This window comes from Balaenoptera borealis (genome assembly GCF_965194805.1).
Source record: "Balaenoptera borealis genome assembly, chromosome: 3".
Lineage (NCBI taxonomy): Eukaryota > Metazoa > Chordata > Mammalia > Artiodactyla > Balaenopteridae > Balaenoptera > Balaenoptera borealis.
Window position 1 is genome coordinate 124,615,244 of NC_138866.1, and position 18,075 is coordinate 124,633,318.

Below are 18,075 nucleotides of genomic sequence, written 5' to 3' on the forward strand. Positions count from 1 at the left end.
CACATTTCAGTAAATAAGCAATATGTTAAAGAGCCCTTAGAAGACATGAATAACACTATAACTACTGTAACTAATCCAGTAGGAAATGAGAAAAGTTTATTACTGCTCAATAACAGCCTACAGATAAAATAACAGTCTTTAAAAAATATTTTAGGGGCTGCTAGTGTAAGAAAGTTACTATGGCTTTAGTGCAATCCCGACAACTGATACCTAGCAGAATGACATCAACAAAATGGCAGAGGAAGGGGGGCACCAGACATTGTCTAATTTTCAGTTGTTAACTTCTTTTCTTAGTAACTTACAAGAGTACATTAATACATTAATGAGGCTACAAAAAACAGAGGCAGTGATGCTGCACATGGGTTATAAAATTATATATTTCACAGTCATTCATTTGAAAGTAGAGGCAAATGTGGTCTAGCAGACAGAGCCTTGGAATCCAGGTGACCTTGGATACAATATCTAATGCCCTGAGTTTTGAGTCTCCCCATCTATAAAACAAGGAAATTAAAACCTTCTCATAAGGGTAAAGATTAAATGAACTCTTCTGTGAAAACACTTGACATTTAGTAGGCTCTTAAGTGTTTGTCTAAACAAACAAACAAACAAAAAAAGACCTTACTAGGAAAACTGCAAAGAATAACTCGTTTCCATTTTTAAATCCAAATTTTTTTAAAGCGTATTTACTTCAAGTAAGCAAGGTAAATTACGTGCACAAACATGTTTTTCATTGTTTAAAAAATTGTCTTCAATGTATAAGTTTAGAATTACGATTTAAGAAGAATGGTCACTATCAGTAGCCATGATTGGCAGCAAGTAAAGCAACTAACTTCACTTGGTCAGGAACAGTTTCCTGGATGTCTCTAACCAAGAAAAGAGATTAAGAGAAAGGAGCAGGTTTGTGAAGGACTAAGGAAAACAGACACAGAATTAGAATGGGTTAAACAAAGCAAAGAATAAGCCTTTCCAAAGTGGACAATGGAGCAAGTAAAAATGAGGAAAGTTGAGCAGTAAATTAGTATCAAAAAATATCCTCAAGCTTAAAAAGCAGCAAAGCCCCACCGTGGATTTGTTATCTGTCAGATAAGCTCTGTTTTGTGCTCAGTACATAACAAAGACGAGGCAGGGTGCGCTGGACACAGACCCAACACTCCAACCCCTGGTACAGGAAGAGCTACGGTAGCACTGTGGGAAAGACGGCAGCGTGGTGGAGATGCACCAAGCAGTAAGAAACAGAGCAGCACACCTTCCAGGAATTTCAACTTCACGCTCCCCCCAAAAAAGTGTTTGAGGGATCGAAGGTAGTATTTAAGGAAGTATTTAAGCAATATTTATAGAAGGGAGATGGTCAGGTCTTAGAAATTTACTAGATAGTTTGGGGTTGAGGGGGTGGGAGTCAGGAAACACTGGTATAAAAAAGAACTCTAAGATAGTTCCCAGCTTCAGACATGGGTAACAAGTTTCATTATTTCATTTTGCCCCATTCACAATCACAGAGAGAATTTTTGAGGGGAAACATGATGCGGGAGGTGGAGTACTAAGAGGTAGATGAGTTTAAATTTAGATGTAATCATTTTGAACAGCCACGGCACATCTGAGTAAGATTTCCTGGATCTTGTGATAGATAATGGGTTTCAAACTCAGGAGAGAAATTTTATCTAGAGATACAGATTTAGGAATCACTGGAATATAGGCCATGATTTAAGTACTGGGGGTAGAAGAGATTACTCAGAGAAAGCACAGAATGAGAAGAAAGAGGCAGACCAAGGAATAAGAGCTCAGAGGAGACCAAGGCAAGGCAATAATAAGAGATAAAAACAGGAGACAGTGATCTGATGGAAATCCTCATCAGATTATCAGTTCCCAGAGGACAGGGATATGACTTGTCTTTTATACCCACCACTTACCACAAAGCCTGGCATAGAGGCCAATTTTTAAAAAAATACTTTTCTGCGTTCTACTACTAATAGTTTCCTGTATCCCCCCAGGTGAAAAAAAAAGGTATGTATAATCCAGCATAGGTATATATATTTATTTTTTTACACCATATACTAAAGGAGCCAGATTATAGACAATATGCTATGCCCTGCTTTTTCACTTTAGTATATCTTGGAACATTGTATGTGCTCTTGTGGAAAGACTGACTGCATTCTTCTTAACTTCAACATGATATTCTATCATAAAACTATACAGTAATTTTTATTTAACCAGCTCTTTATTGGTGGACAATAAGGAATATGTGTTTGTTGAATGGAGGAATGTTTCAGTAAGGAAAGAATCAACAGTATCAAAATGCTGCAGAAACTTTAGGACTAAAAAAGAAGTCCTGGATTTGGCAACTAGAAGTAAAAATTTTAGTACAACAAAGATGGCAGAATCCAGATTATAATGAATTAAATGAATTAAAGGTGAGGAAATATAGCTTATTCTTATTCAAGAAACTAGGTTATAAAATAACTGGCAGAGAGTATAAGAAAGAGTGAAGTGTGAGTTTTGGTTTTTTTCTTTTATGTAAATATTTATTTATAAAATTGGATCCAATTTTATATCCTATGTCAATTTACTTTATGAGCATTTTTTTGATGGATACTTTAGACATCAAAAAATAACCCCACTCATTTCTACTATTACAAAACTTACACCTTTAGATCTTTAGAGGCAACCTCCTAAGCAGTAAGGGAGCTAAGTCTATCCCTCTTTACCTGTCCTGTTGCCCCTCCCCTGCTGGAGATGTGAACATGTGTCTGTCTAGCTTTTAATTTTTTCCTCTAACTTTCATGGCTCTCTTATTACTCTTATAATACTCTATAAACCAATGTTCTTCTGTTCTTAATTTTAAGAATAGATGTGCTTAAACCACCTCTAACTTATGGTGACAAAAATCTGAGGTAAGTCTCTAAATTCCCCAAATGGTTAGTTCTCCCATTTACTATTAATAGAATAATCTATCCTTTCCTTATTGAGTATTTTGGTTCAATTTAACTCATTCTAAATTCTCAATTGCATGACTCTGTTTCTAAACTTCTAACTGCCTTTACTTGTCCAGCGCAGTGCCAGTACTCAATATTTTATTTTATTCAATATCTGGTCAGACAAGTCTCTCCTTATTTTTTTTCAACTCCATTATTGTTTTTGATTACTTACTCTTCAAAAACTTTAGAGTCACTTGTCAAGTCCCAAAAATAAATCTGTTGGGATTTTTACTGGCATTGCATTCAATTTATAAACTAACATGAAGCTATACAGATAACTGACATATTTATAATATGGAGTCTGCCCAACTAGGAACACAGCAGTCAAGTCTTTCATTTTACTCAGCAAATTTTTGTAGTTTTCTTGATACAAAACCTGCACACCTAACCTTATTCCTAGGTATTTAATTTTTTTAATTTAATTAGAGTTGTCAATAAAATACTTGTCCACCATATTTTCTGATTATAGCGATATTTGGGAAAACTTGATTTTTATATAATAGAACTTTTAACCAGTCATCTTAAAAATTGCTTTTTCAGCTGACTCCTTTGGATTTTTTTTTTTAAGGTAAACAATCATGTCACCTGCAAATAATAATTGGTATTTTTCTATAAGGACTTTGTGACATCGTGGAAAAATGTAATGATAATGTTAACTTTAAAGAAGCATTTAAATTATACAAAATACAGCCTCAACTATTTAAACATATGTATAAGAGTATGTGTATTTTACTAGCAAGGGAAAAAAATACTGATAAAAAATAGCCATCATGTCAACTAATGGTTGTATCAGGTAGAGAAAATAAGATTTCTATTTTCATTTTTTTGTTGTTTTTAACTTTATTATTTCTCTCACAATGGTCACTTATAGTTTTATAATCAAAGAAACCAGGTTTCTAAAATGGAAAGTTAGATTGTTTTATATATTAGAAAATAACTTTTTATTTATATACCTTTGACTTTTACCTCAGAGTTATAGACTCTTGACATAAGCAGCAATTGGTGTCATTCTGTCATTATTTCCCACTCACATCTACCTTGGTCCTTTTCCCTTTTTCTACTTCCTACCTTGGCTAGTGGTCCCAACCAAAAAGGCCTGCTTAGTTTAATGATTAGGATTCATGGAAAAGAGACCACCTAATTCCTGATCTAAATTAAGACTATACCTATGTGGAATAAAAATGAAAAACCAGGTATTAAACAGTAGAATATGAAGGACAAAAAAAAAAATCTTAGAGAAGCTAAAACCCAGGTTATCAAATAATCATTAATCAGGCTTCTATATCACATTACTTCTTAACACTTAAATTCTATATGTTCATGAGAAAAAAAAAAGTAGTGTGGCTTATTTTCTCACCGAATTGTTGTTCTTAGTGTCTTCTAGACGTTCCAGAACTGATGTCAGATTTGGGTCATCTGAGTCCACAAACCATATTGGTGAAGAAGATGGATAAGATTCCTGTTACAGAGACACCTACGTTAAACACATTTACAGACAGGCTAACCTGGATATGCAATTAAACCTCACCACTAAATGGCAAGATGACCACAAATTTAAGTAAAACATATCATGGAAAGAAAAGTAACACATTAAAATCCATGTGTGGAGAAACAAAATTTTTAATGGATTTTTTTTAAACAAAAATTAAGTTTTACAGTTTAATCTTTCTTGTTCCATGTTACATAATTTATTAGTCTTTAAAAAAAAAAAAAAAGGACTTTACCCAGTAAGCAATATGATTTAAAACAAACAGAAGAGAATACACTGCAAAAGTTATGCTTCATCAAAAGTATGCAAGCACCAAGGAAGACAGGCTTCCTTTCTTTACAAAGAAAGGTCTATCATGGCCTGGATTCACCAGCTTTAACATTTAAGGGCTTTAAAATCTGGAATCACAATAAATCCCTCAAAAAGCAAAACCAAATTAAAACCAAAAACTAAAAAACCCCAACCTTGAAGCAGTCTACAGAGTTAAACCATACTACTTTTTGCCTTTTAATATAATAAAACTACATTTCTAAGATTTATCTAGATGAGCTCTAACTCTGAATTTTTTAAATAAAGCAAAGGAATACATATCTAGGCCCATGTTTTTAAATCCTTACAAATGTTAAAAATGATTTTTTAAATCTTCTACTCACTATACTACTTGCCTTCTGAGTAGTATAATTACAGAAGTTACTTTGAGATTTCTCTCCAATAGAAAATTGGCCCCTAAAAATCAATCCCATTTAATTTTGCCTTTTTCCTAATAATTTTCCATCCCTTCTTAGATTGCAAGGAAGACTGTAGCTTCTAAAGGACAAATTTCTTTAATGAGGTTAAGATTACTTCTTAAATATAGCAAGGTGTTAGAAAGGCAGAACAAACAGCAACATAGCTGTCTTAGGGCTGCATTCCAGTGCTCACTAGCCACGGGAGTTGGGCTCTGAGACAGGCATTCTCCTTGTACAGCTACTGTCTGTGTGCTCCAGCTCATCGAGGTCAATGATGTTCTTGAACACTGTAATAGGCTGCCTCTAAAATGGCCCCAATAATCTTAACCTCCTGGTAGTCACACCCTTGTACAATGTAATTCCCTCCCCTAGACCTTAAGACTCACTTCTAACAAACAGAATACAATAAAAGTAATGGATGTCACCTCTGAAATTAGGTTACAAAAAGAAGAGAAGTTCTGTCTTGCTCACCCTCCCCTGCTCTTTCACTTGCTCTCCCTGATGGAAGCAGCTCCCTACGGAGAGGCCCAAATCCACTTGGCAAGGGATTGAGAGAGGCCTCTGACAAAGAGCCAGCTAGAATCTGAGGTCCTCAGACCAACAGCCTGAGGAGATGAATCCTACCAACAACTGCATGAATGAGTTGGAGGCAGAGCCTCTCCCTGTCCAGCCTTGAGCTGACTGCAGCATCAGCCAACACCCTGACTGCCCTGTCAGAGACCCTGAGCCAGGGAACCCAAGTCAGTCATGCACAGATGCTTGACCCGTAGAAACTGTGAGGTAATTTTGTTTTAAGCTGCTAAACTTGTTGCAGAGCAATACATAACTAATTCAACCATAAAATTCCAATATTTTATTCCATCACACAAACTATTACCAAGAAATGCTATTACTACATATATATTTTTAAAAGCACAATTACATGTGTTGATTTTTAAAAGTTAATGAACTAAGCATGACATGTTTCCACCTATTAACAGACATTTACTCTGTTCATTTGTACTGTTTTCTATTATATATTAGGGAAAAGCCATTATTATTAGTATTAGCTACAGTTAGGTTCTAGTCATAGAGAAACAACAATTCTGCAGAAACAGTTTAAAGAAGCATTGCTTTGAGAACTAGAATCTCAATTATAATATAGTTGGAGCCACAGAAACTGATGATTTTTAAAGCATTTTACAAAATGTTCTTTAAAGAAAGAAAAACTGTATTGAAGTAGGACATCATTATATCCATTCAGTAATGGTTTATTTTTGTATTCTCATTCCTCGAACTCTTACTGTGTCCCAAACCTCTTTCAGGCTAAAAGGTAGATAGACTGTCTTCAAAATTAATCCTATTCTTAAAGAGAATTACTTATTACATTTTCTTTAAATTCTTCAGCCTAGTTTGAGAACACAGCATCTAAACCATTTTTTTTGTTTTAGATTTGTATTTTCTTTAGCCTTAAAAAAAAAAAAAGCACTAAATTCCCAGCTTCATTGTGTAGATTAAACTTCTGCATAAGCAAAAGAAAATATATGAATTGTTGCTCTGGACTAAAATCCCTCAAAACCATATTATGAGAATTGCAAAAAAAAGAAAAAAAGAAAAGAAATACTGAGATCAGTTACTACCTATGCCATATTTTTCTAATCCTGTACAAAAGAAGACAGGATATATACTAGGTCTAAGCAACTATGTTAACAGTTCTCAAGTGGGGCCCTTGGACTCCTAGGTCCAAACTATTTCTACAAGAATACTAAGATGTTAATTGCTTTTTTCACATTGACATCTGTACCAATGGTGCAGACATAATGGTGGGTAAAACTAACTGCTGGTACCTTGGCACAGATAAAGGCAGTGACACCAAACTATACTTGAAGACATGGTATTCACCACCATTCATTCAAGGTGTTTAAAAGAAAAAAAAGGCATTTCACTTATGAATGTCTGTGATGAGGCAGTTATTTTACTATATCTCAATCCTTATGTCTTTTTAATATTGCAAGTGATGAAATGTGAAGCACACATGAGCACTCCTACAGAACACATGAGAAAAAGCACTTGTATGACTGAGTTGTGAGCTGAACTAACCACTTTCACAGGACACAATTTTCACTTGAAAGGATGACTGACAAACAATGGTCATTCCAACTTGTATTTTTGATAGATGTTTTCTCCAAAAAGAATGAAGAGAGCCTGTCATTTCAAGGAAAACACAGGACAGTATTTATTGCCAGTGATAAAATTCAAGCTTTCAAGCAAAAATTAGAATTCTGCAAAACCTGTATCCACCACTGTGAGCCTGACAGCTTCCTAACAGTATTCTGATGAGGTTGATGGTGATATTAATGAATATAATGTTTTCATGTCACCTAATGAAATGTATCAACATTTAGAAGATTTCAGTGAAACAGTATTTTCCAAATGACCAATGCATTATGTCATAATATCATGGGTAAAAGATCCATTCAAAGTTCAAGAAAAAAACAAGTTTGGGTAGAGTATCCAAAAAGAATATCTACAACTATCTAAAATAGCTGTTACAATATTCCTTTTTCCAACCAAGTATCTGTGTGAGGCTGGATTTTCTTCCTATTACTTCAACCAGAATAACATATCACCACAGATTGAATGCAGAAGCAAATGACAGACCAGACATCAAAGAGATTCACCTCAAAAAATGTAAAATTGTGCCACTATTCTCGTTAAAACTTTTTGGTTTAGAACATAAGGTCATTTTCCACAAAAACATTTATATTAACATGTAATGAGTTTATCTTAATGAATATTTTAAATATTTGTTTTAATTTCTAATGATAAATATTGATAGATAACCTACATAAACAAAAGCTCCTTGGGACCTCAATATATTTTTAATAGTGTAAAAGAGTCTTGACTCCAAAAACCTTGGTAACTGCTGCCTGCCCCCCATCCCCCAACCTTTTTCCCCCTCACTCTCAGAATTTCTTCCTTGGAAGAAACATCCTTTTATCATTCTATATTGTGGTTCTACTGAGGTTAGTTTTCCTATCTCCTTCCCATCTTCCTACCTCCCTCCCTTGACCCAAAACCTGATCACAAGTCTCTACCAGCCTATCCTACTCCCAGTGGTTAGCTGTCAGATGAGCTAAACCAGGCAAATCTGGGTCTTCTCTGGGACCAGAGCCGTCTTTCTTGGAGATCTATCATAACAAGGACAATGTTGGCCAACCGGGGTAGACAGCATTTATCTTGCCAAAATAGAGAGGGTTAAAAGAAACCAAACTGTTTTCTAGAGGGTCATAGATATTTATACTATACTTTGTGCCATGACTGTGAGAATGCCCATTTCACTTCACACCTGCTAACATTTTTACCAATCTGATAAATAAAAGCTGCTACCTGGAAGAAAAAAAAAAAGTTCCTATACAATATAATTTGTTACAACATCTCCAAAAACCAATTCATCAACAAAAATAGAAAGCTATCACTTCTAGGAAAATTTCAAAGGATATTACCTATATGCACAAGGATTTAGCTTTAGCTGTTAATGTTCAAAGCATTACTTAAAATAAAAGAAAACAGAAACCACCGATAGTAGGAGACACGACTGACTCAATGCTATAGTCATATAACAGAACAGCACATGATAATTGAAGACATTGGAGGAATAAGTTTATGACAAAGGTCTACAATATTACTGAGTGAAAAATCAGATAACAAAATAACCTGATTTTTTTTTTAAAGGGAGAGGGAATCTACATAAACATAAGAGAAAAAAGATGACCAGATGACAAGATATGTACCATTATTTTGACAGTGGTGTCTTCTGAGTGGCAGAACTACAGGTGATTTTTTTTTTCTAGTTTTGCTTATCTGGTTTTTAGACTTCTTAAATGTCTTATTTTCCACATTATAAAATATCCACTACCATCACCTCTGGAAACTGAATCTTCAGCACAAATTTTACATCATGGTCAAGGCTTGTTCAGTGTAATATTTAGAAGACAATCTACATACTTTGAAAGGCATCTAAAATTATCACCAATATTTAAAACTAAGCATTAATGCTTTCAACCTCTCATATACCTCAAGCTTTTAAATTTTTACAAGGTTAACAACTAAGCTTTGTATCTATCTTGAAAAGATAGTTTCCTTACTATTTCTCTTTAAAATGACCGATGATATACAATTTTTAAACAACAGATGGTGCTCTAAAATCCCAGTGTAAGTTCAAGCAGCTTTCCTTACATTAAATGTTTAAGTGCTTCTAACACCTCTCTTTCTCGCCAGTTATGAAAATTTTAGACAATTATCTAAGCATCTAATTACTCAGGGATCCTGTTTTTCCTCAATTCTACTATTAGTTTTATAGTGATTTTAAGGCTTGAAGGATGAAGTTGTCTGTGACCACCACCATAAAGGTTACCATAAATGGACAAATTTCAAAGAAGTTCACCACTACGGCCACTGCCACCATAAAATGTTGTGTTGTCCTAATCTAAGGCAACATAACTCAAGGTTAATCAACTTCTTTGCTTGTCATTGCCTAAGGAGTTTGTCTTGTTCAGAAATAGCTTTCTTTACCTATTTTTCCACATAAATCCACTAAGAGACCAATGTGTGGCTCTATATCAAGCACCAGCCAGCAAAACTGCCTGCCAGAATGCTCAGTTTCTGGCATTTTTCCAAATGACATGAAATCCTTGGAGATGGCTGTATCCTAACTCTTTTTGAAAATTGATACACATACTTCTTCTTGTTGAAGGTTCAAAGGTATAACAGTTTTAATTCTTCTGGAGAACAGCTATGGGACACTCTATTTTCACACTTTGCTGTTCAATAAATGTGGGATGGAGAATGAAATAAACTGACAGAATTACCATATGGTAGCTTAATAAAATTCTAAATGATCTGACAACATAAAAAAGCTACCCAAAAAAAAGAAGAAAAAGAGGTTGCTCCCTGATAATCATTTTACAAGTAAACAACATACAACTAAGTATCTAACATGACCAGAGCCCAGAGAAGCAGAGTAAAAACACTAACATTTGGTAAAAGAAAAATGCATATATACCCCTGTGATCTGAAAAAAATTCCGAAGTGTTTGTTTGAATAGCAAATTACAGCTAATCAAAACCTCATTCTAAAGGCACTGAGGCAGAGAAAACAAAAGTGCTGAAGAGAATTCAAACCACCTAATCTGCAGAAACCACTGGTTTCCTTGGTTCTGAGTCTGCTTTGTCTTTCAGAATGATCTTTCAGAAGAGAACACAGAACACTATTACAATGGCCTTGGAAAAAGGGACCTCTGCTTCACCACTCTGGCTCTCCAGTAATGCTTTATTTGGCAGGGACTATTAAAATTCAATTCCCCACCCCTCAACTAGCTGACATTTATCTAATACTATCCTTTTCCAGGCCTAAGGAAGCTTAACAACAACAACAACAAAAAACAAGTTACTAAAGGATACACCATTCACAAAATGGAAATCTAAGTCTCCTCTCTTCATGTATCTGTTCCTTTCAAGGAAGGGCATAAAAATGGGGATGAGGGAAGAGAGATACCAACTAGGAATTTGACTCTATATTATAAATTGGCCAAATGAATGGAAGCAATGATTCCTCTGGACTGAAAGTACCACTGAGGTGCTTAACATGACAGCTGTGATACTTCCAAAAGATTCTCCAGGAGTTCCATTTGGAAAAGTAATCTGTCCCAGAAGAGTAGACCAAAGAAAAGGTCTCGGGCTCTTTAGTCAAGTTTTGTTATTTCCTTTGTATAACCTTCTCTGGGGTATTTTTTATCAATGTAAAGACTAGAAACGAGAAAAATTAAGAAATTAACGGCACTGATTTATTTCCCATGAAAAGCTATTAAAAAGCATTTTCAAAAGTGTTATTCAGCCGCTAATGACACCATCACTTTTATATTTGTAGAGATCATTGTCACTGTTAAAGAGCTTCCCTATATATGCTCTCATGTGGGGCAAAAAGTATTATCTATTTTATAGAAAAATACAGTGAAAGTAGTAATTTGCTTAAGGTCCCAATGACTAAAGACTAAATTTTTTTCCATCTCCTAAACTCTCAGCTCTAACATTTTTAATTTAGTATCTTGCTATTAGGGTGGGGAGGGGGTAACCTTTTTGGCAATGATGAATAGAAATTTAATTTAAAAAATGTTCCACCACAAATAGCCTGGCATATAGCCACTCAGGCAGAAAGAGTAATGACTTATGCTACACAAATAATAAAGTACTATGAGGTTTTATTTGTTTACCAGCTAATTTACTTCCTGGGGGGGATTTCTCACTCTAAAACAGCGATTCCCTACCAAGAGTTCCCAAATGCCAAGAAGTCCATAAAAGGAGTAATGGAGTTGCCAAGTTATGCTAAATATTTCAAAAGGACTAAAACAAAGTCCTACACTAGCTCCCAATAAGGCTGCACAGGTTATTAAAATGAGCTGCTTTGCTTTTAGGTGTGATTGTTAACAACTGGATGTTAGCACTGACTGGCAATTCGATCTATTTGCTGAAAATGGAAAGACAATACTTCTAAGTTTGCATGACAAACTTTCATATCATGAGTTCACAGAAAACAAGTAAAAAAAGACTCCTTGAAGTTGAAAATAGCACTCTTTCCCTTCCATATTTAAGATTAGGACAAATTTATAAAACAGAAAAAAAATTTAGCTTCACACCCTTGGCCTAAAGAGTAACACATCTATGCATTGTTTTTTTTGGTTTGTTTTTTGTTTTGTTTTGTTTACTTCTTAAAACGCTTTCATGTGAAGTCAAATTGCAGATTTCCTATTGAACCCTAAGTGGCCTTTTAAATATTTATGCACTACCCATGACACTTTCTTGATGTTTTCTCTGCCCTTTTGACCAACTCTTGGCAGTTAATTAACTTACATGGTAGTCAAGATTTTTGTTCAAACAGAATATAGCTAAAATGGTGGCCATATCATCAACAGTACAAATATTTACTGAGCGTTTAGTGAGTGGAAGATGAAAAATATAACTACAGAATATTCCCCCCTGCCACCATAAAAAAGACTTTTAAAAAATCCACAACTATTATACTAGAACATTAAGAAAACATAGCCAAAGCAGTACACAGTTAAGGACTATAGAAGACAGGAAGGGAAACAGATATCAGCATAAACAGCTTATGACTAGAAGAGCCTTGGGGATGGTCAGACATGTCGAGACAGATTGGGGTAAGGTAAGGGGCACATTCCACATGGGAAAAACTGCTGATGCAGAAGCCTGAAAGAAAAAGGGGGCACAATATCTTTAGAGGAATACTCAGAAATTGACATGCAGGTGTATAAGGAAACAACTAGTGAGGTACCATTCACTCAAACATTACAGAAACTGCCTAAGGATGCTTCTTGATAAGCATGGAGAAGACAGGGCCTGGCATGTAGAAGAGCTCAATAAATATCCGGGAATAAGAGGAAATAAGAGGAAAAGTTTTTTAAAAGATAGATCAAAATTATTATTATTTTTTAAGAGCTAAAACTTTTTAGAGAATAGCAAATCAAACACAGTAGACAGGTCCTGATATATGAAATCCAGTCCCATTTTTTCCTTGTTCCTTCCCCTCTAAGAAAATGGCATCAACAAGAGCAAACCATGGTGATTTTATCTAAACACTCAGCCATGTTTAAAGAGTCTTTATCTTTTAGAGATACACACCAAAATATTTACAGATGAAGTGATATGTCTGAAATCTGCTTCAAAATAATCCGAGGTGGGGTATAGATGAAATAAGATTGGCCAAAAGTTTATCACTGTTGAGGCTGGGTACGTGGAGGTTCTCCACACTATTCAACTTTTTATATGTTTGATGTTTCTCCATAATAATGTTAACACACATTCGTATACACTGAGCATCTACCATGATAAATATGTTCTGATAATGTGTCATAATTCACTAACATCTCAATTTGAATAGTTTGTATTAGTGGTACCATTATACTAGTCCCCACCAGAGCCTTCTTTTGCCAGGTGTCTCTAATTCACTTCTTGTTCCACTTCCTAATCCAGCTCATCACTCAGTATCTTTCTGTGCAGCTGACTCCATCAGCCTCCAATATGGTTCTCAATAGGGCACTGCTGGCATTTGAAGTGGGATAATTCTCTGTCGTGGCAGACTGCCTGAACATTACAAGACATCTGGCATCCCTGTACCCCTGCCACTAAATGCCAGCACAGCACAGCAACACCACCATCCCACCCACACTGGGATTACCAAAACCACACACTTTTCCTAATGCCACCCACTGTAGAGAACCACTCCTAGTCCTGGATGGCAAAGACATCTTTCCACTTACCTGACTAACTCAGCAGCTCCCCCACAAGCCTACAAGTTCACTCTATCATTGAAACCAGCCCTACTTTTTCCTGGCCATACCTGAACCTGTACCAGAATAATCACCATTCAGACTAGCCAGTCTCTTTATTATCACCTACTTCATGCTCACTATACTACTTCCTGTTTTCCATTCTTGGAAAATCTTCACCTTCACCAGCCTATATCCTGGGCTTCTCAAGTCTCATTATAACTTCTCTACTCTTAATCAATCCACATTTTCTCAAGCTCTGCTGTCTTTTTTGGATGGAGTTTCCTCTGCCTGAAATGCCCTTTCGCTCCCTTCCAAAATTCTACTCACCTGTGAAAGCCCAACTCCACAATCAGCCTCTCCTCAAGGCCTTCTCTGAAGCGACCCCACCACCACCACCACCAAAGTCAACGTTAATTGCTCTCTTTGGCTTTCATGATACCACAGAACTTGGTCACACTTCGTTGTGTAAAACTCTTCCCCCAAGAAGACTGAGTTCTGAAAGCAGGGACTGCGCTACCCAGTTGTGCAAAACCAGCGCCTAGAACAGAACACCTGAGTACAGCTCTTTACTGTACTTTTTTTTCTGAAATATACACCTGCTCCCCAGTATTCTGAAAACTATTTTAATGTTAATTATCATAACTTCAAGGCTTTTAGAGACTCCGGAGCACCAGGTACGCTGCAGGGTAGGCACTTAAGTACCTACTAACTTAACAAAAGGGAGTTTAAAGACGCCAGACTCGGTTTTAGCCATATTTACAGAGGAACGTGAAACATTAACTCCTGTTATAAGCGGCATATTCCGCAGTTTGGACCAATACCCTAAGTCAATTTCACAACGAACAGCCTGATCATACACTTTTATGAAGAAACTTATTTAACGTTTCAATTTTTTTTTTTTTTTACGCGTTTCTGACGAGCTTTCATATGAAGTTAAAGAGTGAGCTTTAAAGGGTCTTCTGGGCTTTGTGACATAAAACAATCCTACTAGGCAGCAGACTTGGGCACGTATCTCCTTTCGCCAGCTCCTAATCTGAACGGCTTACCCACAGGAGGGGCTGCACAAACATACTCCCTGAACACCTGCCGCATCCAAGGTCCAATGCGCCTTCGGAAACGCTTTAGCGCGGAGCCAGGCCAGCAGGAAGGGGATAATTCAAACAGTGCCAGAGGCTGCCTTCTAAACTTTTTTTCCTCAAATGCGTCCGTTTTCAATGTTAGTTTTTCCTTAAACACAAACTTAAAATATAATTGGGAGAATACGCGGAACCAGAGAAATCTGACTGGAGAAGGACGCGCTCAAACTTGAGGGCCCTTCGCCTGCCCCGCCGGGGCCCAAACAACAGCCGACCCGCCGCACCGCGGCCCCAGGGGGCAGGCCCCCGGCTGTGGGCGGCCATGGCGACCCAGCGAGGGCTCGGCCGGCAGCGGTCTCCCACCTCAGGGCGCGGCGACGGGGGCCGAGAGGGGGCAGGAGTCCCAAACCCAAGCCGGCGGGAAGAGCCGGAGAAACGAGCCGACCGCCTCCTCCCACCCGAGCCGCGCGCAGTCCCGGCGGGGCTGGGCCGGGCCCTTCTCCGGGGAAAGGGGCGGACCCGCCCCGCCCGGAGGTCCGAGGGGCCTCTCCGGGGCAGACTCCCCTTTGTCCGGGGACTCTGGGCGCCCCCTTCCTCCCCGGCCCGGCCCTGCGAGGCTGCGGCCGGGCGCCTCACCGTGATGTTGCAGTGGAGTGTGAGCGGCGGCGGCGGGGAGTGAGGGCTGCCCGGCGGCGCCGGTGGCGGCACCAGGAACTGGCAATGCAGCTCGTCCAGCTTCCAGCTGACGATGCGGAATCTCTCGTGGTTCTTGTCGAAGATGGACGCCAGGAACTTCAGCTCGGCCTTGAGCCCTGACACGGACATCTTCCCCTCATCTCCGGCGGGAGGGGTGCGGAAGGGGAGCCGGGCCCGGAGCCGCCGTCACGGCCGCGACCGCCCCGCGGGGCCGGCCCGGGCCGCGCTCTCGCGGCTCCGCCTCTCCCCGCCGCCGCGGCCCGCGTCGGATCGGGGCTGGAAAATGGCGAGGGGCTGTGTGGCGGCTTGGGCGGCTGCTCCCTTTGTAACTGACTCCACCGGCAGGAGGCGGCTGCCCCGCGGCTTAAAAGGGCAACAGCGACACCACCCCCGCTACCGCCTGGGAAACGGCTGCCCCCACCCCGCCCCCATCCCTCCCCGCCCCTGCGCTCTCGCGCGCCCCCGTTCTGGTGCGTGCACGCGGCTAGCGCGCGCGCCCCCCAGGCCGCCCCCTCCTCGCCGTGACCCAGCCCCCTTCCGCCCGGCCCAACGGCTCTGCTCGCGCCCGCGGACGCCAGGCTCGGGCCAGCTGGCCGCCCGGCCTCTGATCATCAGGAGCCTGAGACCCCGCGCGCCCCCGTTCCCCAGCCCTGAACCAGACACGTGCGCGGCCTACTGCGCCGGCCACGTCGGCGGGGCAGCGGACGCGCGCCGGCCCCTGGGGGCGGTGCTCCGCGAGGCTACGAGCGGGCCACCCACTCACCTGACCCAGCCCCGGGCCCTCCCTGGTGAGAGACTGCGGGCTTCGGGGAGCATTCGGGACCCATATCGGCCCACCTAGCTTCATCTCCGCTATTCTCATGCTAGTCACCTAGCCACCACTTTAGCCTGAGTTCCTGCCAGGACCTTCTCGCCGGACTCTGCTCACTCCTTTGCTCTCAAACAATCCTTTTACCAAAAAATGATAATTTGGTCTCTGCCGGCTGCTGCCTCCCAACTCTCGCAATTTCATCCTTCCCCTTACCCACTACCTCTGTTCACTCTGGCATTCATTTTCTCTCCCTCTTTCCTGCCTTGAGGTTTTGTGATTGCCCAAGCTTAAGGTAACTCTCTCCACCTCCCATGGAGGCAGGGCTGGCCTATTTTCAGTAAAGTCTTAGTTCAAATGTCATCTCAGAAAGGGCCTCCCTGACCACCTAATCTAAAATAGCCACCTAGGCATGGACATATATACACTACCAAATGTAAAATAGCTAGTGGGAAGAAGCCACATAGCACAGGGAGATCAGCTTGGTGCTTTGTGACCACCTAGGGGGGTGGGTATAGGGAGGATGGGAGGGAGACGCAAGAGGGAGGAGATATTGGGATATATTTATATCTATAGCTGATTCACTTTGTTATAAGGCAGAAACTAACACACCATTATAAAGCAATTATACTCCAATAAAGATGTTTAAAAAATAAATAAATAAAATAGCCACCTAGTCACCCTGTATCACATCATCCTATGTTAATTTCTTTCTCATCACCTGTCACTATCTGATATTTTTCCTGTTTATTTATTGTTTCTGCCCAACATGAATGTCTTATGCAGAGCCATAGTCCCAGAACCTAGAACAAGGCCTTTTATGTAATAGACACCCAATGTTATGAATGTATGCTCCTATCTGGAATCCACAGCACTTAACACAATCCCTGGCATATTCTAGATGCTCCCAAAATGAATGGAGGACTGCGTGGCAGTCCAAAGGAATATAACATAATTGGGCAGGTAATTAATAGTGTGTTTAGTGGTATGTACTAGAGGCAGGACCAGTTTCATGGGTGTGCAACCTGTAGTTGCATAGGGGTCCTGGCTTAGAAGGGCCTTGTGCTTGGTTTAATGCTCTGCTAATAATTTTTCAATAAGGGGCTCTGCATTTTCCTTTTGCACTGGTCTTGACTGGAGGTACCTAGCCTTCTCTGGTGCCTAAATGTATCCTACTTCATGATCTACAAATGGTCCCTTGTCTACTGGTCCTTTAGATAACAAAATTCAGAACAACACTGGGAGGTAGTAAGTCCACTGAATGGGGAACATTTTAAAAGTTTTTATTTTCATTTACTTCTGAGATATCGTATCATGTTATATTGCCTTTCAAGGGGTCACAGACCCCTCTGAGAATCTAATAAAAGCTATGATCCATCTTACCAGGAAAATACCTCTGCATGTAAAGTGTTGTATTTATGGGGATTCCTGGTCCTGGCACTAGAGGTACCACTATGAACTGGGACTGGGAGAAGAAGGAGTTCCAGTCCTGAGCTCTGAGCCAGAAATAACTAGGATACTGTATTGGCATTGGCATTGCTGGGTTAAGCACAAGTATGGCTTGCTGCTTTTTTTTCCTTCAGTCCCCAGTACTCTTGGGACCCTAACAGGCATGGCAGTCACAGACAAGGACTTGAGACAAAGAGAACAAATTGTTCAGAACTTGGTATGACTTTGAGAAATAAAATTCCCTGAATAAGTTATTTAATCTATCTAAACTTTATTTTATCTCTAAATTGCTATGAGAAAATAGAGCTTTATAAATTGCAAACACTTTTACTAGTTATATCTCAGAAATATATATATATATTAATTTCACAATCCCATTTTTTGAGTATCTGCTGTGTTCCAAGCCCTAAGAGAGCTAGAAATGTAAATAGATACAGTCCCTGAATTCAAGAAGCTTAAAATCTAGCATCAGAAACAAAATTGTTTCCTGGTGCAAATAACAGAAAAATGTGACTTAAAGTGGCTTGGACA

The 18,075-nt window shown here is 39.3% G+C and overlaps 1 protein-coding gene across 3 annotated transcripts in view; it reads right to left on the minus strand.

Annotated features, from left to right (window-relative positions):
* Positions 1–15,719, minus strand: part of UBE2Q2 (ubiquitin conjugating enzyme E2 Q2) — a 68,277-nt gene extending 52,558 nt beyond the window's left edge. For 2 of the 3 annotated variants that reach the window (XM_082387039.1, XM_082387040.1), the window contains exons 1-2: positions 15,228–15,719; positions 4,330–4,431 (exon numbers count right to left, since the gene is read on the minus strand). In XM_082387039.1, the coding sequence (XP_082243165.1) occupies positions 4,330–4,431; positions 15,228–15,416 (291 nt within the window). In that variant the 5' untranslated portion in view covers positions 15,417–15,719. The remainder of the gene's footprint in view (positions 1–4,329; positions 4,432–15,227) is intronic. The other variant, XM_082387038.1, reaches the window with a different exon arrangement.
* Between the last annotated feature and the right edge of the window lie 2,356 nt (positions 15,720–18,075).